The sequence below is a fragment of the Penaeus chinensis genome, chromosome 1 (genome assembly GCF_019202785.1).
Source record: "Penaeus chinensis breed Huanghai No. 1 chromosome 1, ASM1920278v2, whole genome shotgun sequence".
Classification (NCBI taxonomy): Eukaryota; Metazoa; Arthropoda; class Malacostraca; order Decapoda; family Penaeidae; genus Penaeus; species Penaeus chinensis.
In genome coordinates this window covers 34345052-34352059 of record NC_061819.1, presented here as the reverse complement: position 1 = coordinate 34352059, position 7008 = coordinate 34345052, and the positions used below count along the sequence as shown (strand labels likewise).

At 37.5% G+C, this 7008-nt stretch overlaps 1 protein-coding gene across 4 annotated transcripts in view; it reads left to right on the top strand.

Annotated features, from left to right (window-relative positions):
• The window catches only part of LOC125028388, a 6715-nt gene extending 667 nt beyond the window's left edge, over window positions 1-6048 (top strand). For all 4 annotated transcript variants that reach the window (XM_047617846.1, XM_047617849.1, XM_047617848.1 and 1 more), the window contains exons 2-8: window positions 172-1006; window positions 1147-1279; window positions 1871-2017; window positions 2209-2365; window positions 4451-4616; window positions 5377-5538; window positions 5861-6048. In XM_047617846.1, the coding sequence (XP_047473802.1) occupies window positions 199-1006; window positions 1147-1279; window positions 1871-2017; window positions 2209-2365; window positions 4451-4616; window positions 5377-5538; window positions 5861-6048 (1761 nt within the window). In that variant the 5' untranslated portion in view covers window positions 172-198. The remainder of the gene's footprint in view (window positions 1-171; window positions 1007-1146; window positions 1280-1870; window positions 2018-2208; window positions 2366-4450; window positions 4617-5376; window positions 5539-5860) is intronic.
• Window positions 6049-7008: the final 960 nt, after the last annotated feature.

Genomic DNA, 7008 nt, shown 5'->3' with positions numbered 1-7008 from the left:
GGTAGTCAGAAATTTATATTATTAGCCACAAATATATTTATATCTTATTGATCAATGATATTGGTTTACATATTTCCTTTCCTTTAACCAAAGTCTACTTTCTCATTTATATGTATATTTTTTCTTTTTGTAACTTGTCTTGGCTCTTATTGATTCCTGTGATGATTTCAGATTGCTGTGAGTTAATTTTATATAGGAATGGACACCCCACCACACAAAATGCCCGGGGACATTGTACAGAGTACAGAAGAAAGTAAAAGTTACCAGGATTCAGGAAATGACAAAGGCTTGGAGGCCATGGACTGCAAGACAGAACAAAATAACAATAAAAATAACAGCAAACAAAAGAGTAAGAGACCGAGCCTCAGGGACCAACTGCTGCAAGGGTCAGAGTCTTCCTCCTTCCAGTCACCTGCCACGCAAAAGGTTAAGTCTAGGGAGGGAGAGGAATGCGGTCAGGATGGAGAGTTACACGAGGAACAAGAGAAAAGAACACGCAGCCAGAGAAAGAGAAAGTACCAGAACTTTAGTCATTACTTAGACGAGAGCGATGCCCTGGACCTCAGTGGCGACTCGAGTTCTCAAGAGTACAAGCCCTCTGAAGATGAGGAAAGTGACAGCACAAAGAAAAGGAAGAGGATGTCAGGTACAAAGACAAACATCATGACATCTAAGGGCAAAGCAGACAGCAATCACAAACCAGTGAAGAGATCCAAGAAAACCAAAGTGGCGACATTACACAACTCTTGCTCGACAAACACTTTGGACATGCCAGATATCTTTAACGAACACTTGGACTCCCCACCTGCAAAAAAATCCAGGAAAAAGAAGACTACAATGATTTCAGCCAAGAGAAAGATAGCAGTGAGTGACCAAGAAGATTCAGACGCAGCAAATGACCCTGCTGAAGAGGAGGACGAGTCCAGAGTCACAAATAATTGCAAGAAGAGTGAAACAAAGGTTTCAAATAAAAATTCTAGATATGGTCAGCCATACTCAATTACAGGTGAGTCATATTTCCTCTGCATTTACCAATAATTGTTTACTTTATTTATTTTTTGTTATTACTATTTTTATTAATGTTTTTATTGTGTATTTACCCTAACATGTACTTCACTGTTCTTGAAATTTATTGGGCCTTTGCAGGGAGTTGGTACATTGCTTCAGGCTATCTAGAGGACCTGCTGGAGCTTCTGCAGCAGTTTGAGAATGAGAAAAGCTCGAGATTTTCAGCGTTTTCTTCTTGCTGGAGAGAAATGAAGTTTTCTCTCATATATAGGTAAGACATGCATTGGATTTGATTTCTTTCATGTTTCCTTTTATTTTCATAAAAAAGCCCTTTTGTCTTTAAAACTAGTGCTTCATTTGTGCTCAAGAAAAAACATATGTCACTTGAGCTAGAATATAGGAAGAAAACTATTTTGGTGATGCTCAAGAGTTTTTTCATATATTTTTGTGTAAAAGAAGAGAAAGAGAAGATATGAGTTTTTTTTATTTAAGTATTGTCTGGGGAGCCTTTGGACTTTGGACGGAATCATTTTGATATGTAGTTTAATCTCTCAGTTAATATTGAAATAACTTCATGAAAGGGTTTATATTGTTTATACCTTTTTGCAGTTGACTGAATACCCTTAGAAGAAAAGAGTGAAACCTGATAAGTGTAGATAGATTTGGATGCATGACCTACATGTGTGTAAGATAATATATTAGTGATAATAAGTGCAGAGAGATGGGGATGTATGACCTATGTGTGTGTGTGTGTGTGTGTGTGTCTGTGTGTGTGTGTGTGTGTGTGTGTGTGTGTATGTATGCCTTTGTGTGTTCATACAACCTCAGCATTTATATGTCTACCATAGCCTTTCATCCACAGAGGCCGTCAAAGTTTCAAGGAATTGTTAGAGTTCTCAGAAGAAGTTGCAGATATCACTAAAAGGTTCCTGACCCCTACCCACAGCTTGAAGATGAGAGTGGGAGCTCTTTATACCTTGTATGGCCTTTACTATAAGCATCCTATAAGGTAAAAGTCATTAGTTCTCTTGTACTTTTTATGGAACTTATGATGTAAGACTTACTTACTGATGACTTTGTATTTTGTTTGCATATTTGCTTACATAAATAACTTGCCATGAAAATGACATATTTTTCTGTAAGTAAAAGCATTAAAAAATATTGAATTTTTGAGTCTTATTCGCAGCATTATAATTCCAGGCATTTCTTCAAGATTCGCATCGTAAAGGAGGAATACTACCACCTAATGGAGTTGGTCGAGCCCTTCCGCTACAAGGCAGAAAATCCCGATCCTGCAATTTTATTCCGCACTTTGGAGACAGATGGTGCTTTTTACCACACTGCAACTACACAGGAAGTAAGGAAAACGAGGATATTGATATTGATTGATAAATTGAGTAATAACAGCATAAAAGATGAGTTAGTATAGTCATGTTATATATAACAGTGTTTTTACATATAGAGGAAGTAAGAAAAAGTGAAGAATGAATTGAATAACTAATAAGACAAAAAAAATTGTAGATAAATAGATGTAATTGTGCTTCATGTTTAGCATATAACACCTCATATGTTAGCTTTTCTCTTATAGATTACTCTCTTGTTGTTTGTCAGTTGTGTTTTAATGTATAAACCTGTCCTGTTAAAACTGGCAGAACACTAGATACAAGCATCTATCATACACAGCTCTGATTCTAGTCCGGTGCATGTGATGTGAGAAAACTAGATTAATTAATTGAAAGGGTAATCATAACAAAGAGTACTAGAAATACCCATAAATTCTATCACTTTGCTATCTGGTAAGTAAGAAAAGAATTGTGCAGACTGATTCTTTACAGTTTCCACGACATTCTTAAGACGGAATCATTTTGATAAACTGAATTAATAGTTTTATAAAATAGGAACAAATAAAAAAACAAGTATATACATTTAAGATTGGGAACTTTATCCTCACATTGCAATCAATCCCCTCTGACATCTCAAACAGCAGTTTGTATTGAGGGAGATGTGATTTTCAAAGTATAGGTGGCTTTCAATACCCAGAGCTGAATACAGTAGGAAAAAAAAAAATTGGCAAATCAAAAGAAGTTCAAAAGAAGTAAAATATTTAACAACTATCTTGTTATTCTTTTATTCTTGGGGTAAGATCTCTTAACGCAGATATAATACTATAGTTGTAGCTCTCTTCAAGCTCATGTGAAGGTAAGTGAGGAAGTAGAAGTAACAGGAAAGATATAGAATAAAGGGAGAACCAGTAAGTATCCCTTTACTGATGTCATACTTAATGTACTCAAGCCTATATTTATTCACCAGGCACGGTTCTTGAAATATTTGAAATATCAGATATATAGTAGGGAAGCACAAACAGGTTTTTAGCATCAGCATCTAATACATTATTTGGTGCATATATTAATTTTCCCCTTATGAAATTTCTCTAGTGTAGCGAGAGGAATGAACATTTGTTTATCAGCTGCTTTTACCTTGTTGGATCCAGGTGCTTTGCTGCCTACACACGGCCCAAAATCCAGGCATTAGGCTTACTTGAGTAGCCACTAGGCCAGGCGCACATGAACACTCATGTGTAGTATCAAGACTCCTTGCCTCCTCTTTGCAATGTTATTATCTCTTTTTCTGCTTAAGCATTTTTAGCCTTTTTTGTTTATATTTGTTATTTGATATGCTGTATCCAAATGGTAATAGACTATTTTTCTTGCACAGATTACATATCTTTTCTTTAGGTAAACTGTAACTCAGTGCAAATATAATAAATAAAATTCATTATACTTAATTTGCTGTAATACAACCCAGTCATAGGATCGTGAGCGTGAATATAGGGTCCTGCCTGGAGCTGGCACTCTTCCAGTCATGGCTTACAGGTGGTACATTCCACACTCGTTTACCACTAGGAATAATCCAAGGGCCTCTTCCTAAATACTCCCTGAGTCTAATCTCTCTCCATGATCTTTGTTCATGCATGGTGGGGCATTCCTGTCACCCCAGCCTTCAGCCGAAATTTCCATTTACCCCATCCTCAGTCAAATTTTTTTGTGACAGCATGTTCATATCACCTGCCCCACAACCCACATGATGATTACATTACCCAGATCGTAGGGTTAGTATACTTGCCGTGTTGTAACTGGCAGAAAAATGTAGATACAAGTTTTCTCTCTCTCTCTCTCTCTCTCTCTCTCTCTCTCTCTCTCTCTCTCTCTCTCTCTCTCTCTCTCTCTCTCTCTCTCTATCTCTCTCGCTCTCTCTCTCTCTCTCTCTCTCTCTTTCTTTTTTTCTTTTTCTTTTTTTTTCCCATACAGAGCTTCCGATTCTTGTTCAGAATGGTCTTACCAAAAATATGAGTGAAAGTTTTACAGTTTGTGTGTTTCCCAAAAGTGGAAGAAATTATTACTGTAAGTTTTGCATGACTCCTTACTCCTGCACTTTTTTTCAGATGTGTTTGGACTTCCACTCTGCCGAACGGGAGGAAGTGGGCCTTAAGTATGAGTTGCAGCGCATTGCCACAACGTCTGCAGTTAGCCTAACCATGCCCATAGATGTTCTTGATGCAGATGAAGCTCTGATGCAGCATTATGATAAGCTCAAGGCTACTGTTTTAAGTAAGTATTAGTAACATTCAAAATTTTACTTCTTTGCTTTACTTCCCTATGTTATTCATCTCTTTTTTTATTGTATTTTCATCTTTCTTTCGCAATTTTTTTTTTTTTTTTAATCTCTAAGCCCATTGGATCTGGGTGACCATCATATCATGATAGGGAATATGACATCAAAGAAGAATTTGGCTGAGGGGAACATGACAGGAATATACCATCGTGAAAAATTCAGCTGAAGGAATAACATACCAAGAGTGCACAAATCTTTTAGACTCAAATAACAAAATGTTGCTTATTGTTATTGTTATTGCACAGTTGTAGACTACCTGGAGAGATGATATGGAATCTCTGCAAGGAAAACAGTCAGTTACCAACTTCATATCAGATGACAGATATACATTGGAAAATAGCATAAAGCAAAAAAAAATTCTCAGGCAGAAAAAGAAATAATAACATTGCAAAAAGGAAGCAAGGAGTCTTGACACCTCATACGATTGCCCATGTGGGTCAGGCCTGCAAGCCCAATGTTCAGATTTTGCACCAGGTGTGGGCAGCACAGCTCTTGGATCCAATGGGTTAATTATCCCTTATCCATAATTTTATTTCCCTTATTAGATATTCAGATTGCTCTTTTGTCTACCAATAATAAATTTAATCGGAAATCATTGCACAATAAACAGACAATAATGTACCTGAAATTGAGGTTGATATACATAAACTGTATTGCTTAATTGCAGGATGTTAATAAATCTTTGGCCTTTATCAGATACAACTTATCCACCACTACCAGCGGAGGAAAAGTCAGTCACGTCGGAGGTAAAAGATGCCGTTTTGAAGTTGAATGAGGATCTCTTAGTTGCTGTGGGAATTAAGGACCGCTTCGAAAGTACAAGTGAAGCTCAACAGACAAGCTGGCTGTCTGATATAGGTAAGCCTCTCTATTGTTATTATTATTATTATTACTACTATTATTATTACTACTACTACTATTATTATTGTTGTTGTTGCGATCAGGTTGTAGTTTTCAAAGTATTGTAATGGAGATGCAGTGTGATGTATGAAGCAGTTGGGTTGAAAAGTTTCATTTTTTGAAATAGTAGTTAATTTAAAGTGTTTTCTAGGTTAGAATAAAGAAGACAGCTGATTCTCAGCAATATTTGATATTAAATTTCATAAATCATCTTTAGACTAATTTTCAGAACTTATAGCCCCACATAGAAGCTAAATAATGCTATATATGTCCCTTGCAGGACGACGACGATCTGAAGTCCGAAACAAAGCTGTCAGCTCATCCACAGCAGATGGGTATGTAAAGAGCCGGGGACTCCTAGCCAAAGAAAATTGTAACTCCAACCTGATATTGAAGGGAGGCAAAATACAGCCCCTTAAAGACCATAAGACACTAACCACTAACCCTAACAGAGGAAGGGGTCACTGATAATGAAAGTGATATGGATAAGACACCTACCAGCTATAACAGCAAAAAAGCATCGAGAGCATCCCGCAATGTTATAGGACAAATGCTTACGGATGAGAAGATTAGAAATTACATGAAACCACCATCAGAAGAGGTCACTAATATTCCTTTGAGATCAATGGGAACCATAAAGGCTGCATCTAAAGCTAGGAGAAAGCAGTACAAACATGAACTAGTAGATGAAGAGGATGCAGATGACCCCCTCAGGATGAGTGAAGAGGAGAGTTCAAGCGGCAAAGATGTATCCACTCCGGAGCACAAGAACAACAGTGGTGGGACAAGCAACCCTCTTAAGGTGCACAAGACAGAGAAATGTCCTAAAAGAAAAGCCAGGACTGGAAGGCCGCGGGGGAGGCCTAGGAAGATCCCTCGGCCCCAAAGTCCACTCCCAGCCAAAGCAGTTGATGTTATTCAGTCAGACTCTAACAATCAGATTGTAACTCCTGACCCATCAGTTGCAATGCCTCTAAAATCAGAAGAGCAACAGGATGACCAGAGGAATGACATTAAGGATGACCTTAATAAATTCATGATTTTAAATGTACAAATATCCAGTGATAACATTAATAACCAGTCAAAGAAGTTGAAGATCTTGAAATGTGATTGGAAAGCCATTTCAGAAGATGAAAAGAAACTTTTTGAACTGAAAAGAAAGCTACTTGGTTTAATGCTACCAGGGAGAGAGATAACCGATGATGATGTGAGAGATAGTTGCACTAAGGTGACAGTCACAGAATCGTCTGTTGAAAAGGTAGAAAATAGAAACTCCTCATCTTGTACAATAAATGCTATGGATCAGACACCAGAGCTGATGACTTCAAAATCTCCCCCAAATAAGAAGGGGAAAAGTAAAGCCCAGGGCAGCACTGTCAAGCAAACAAGAGTGTTAATGATGCCAGTGAGAGTGGGTGGTGTGACACG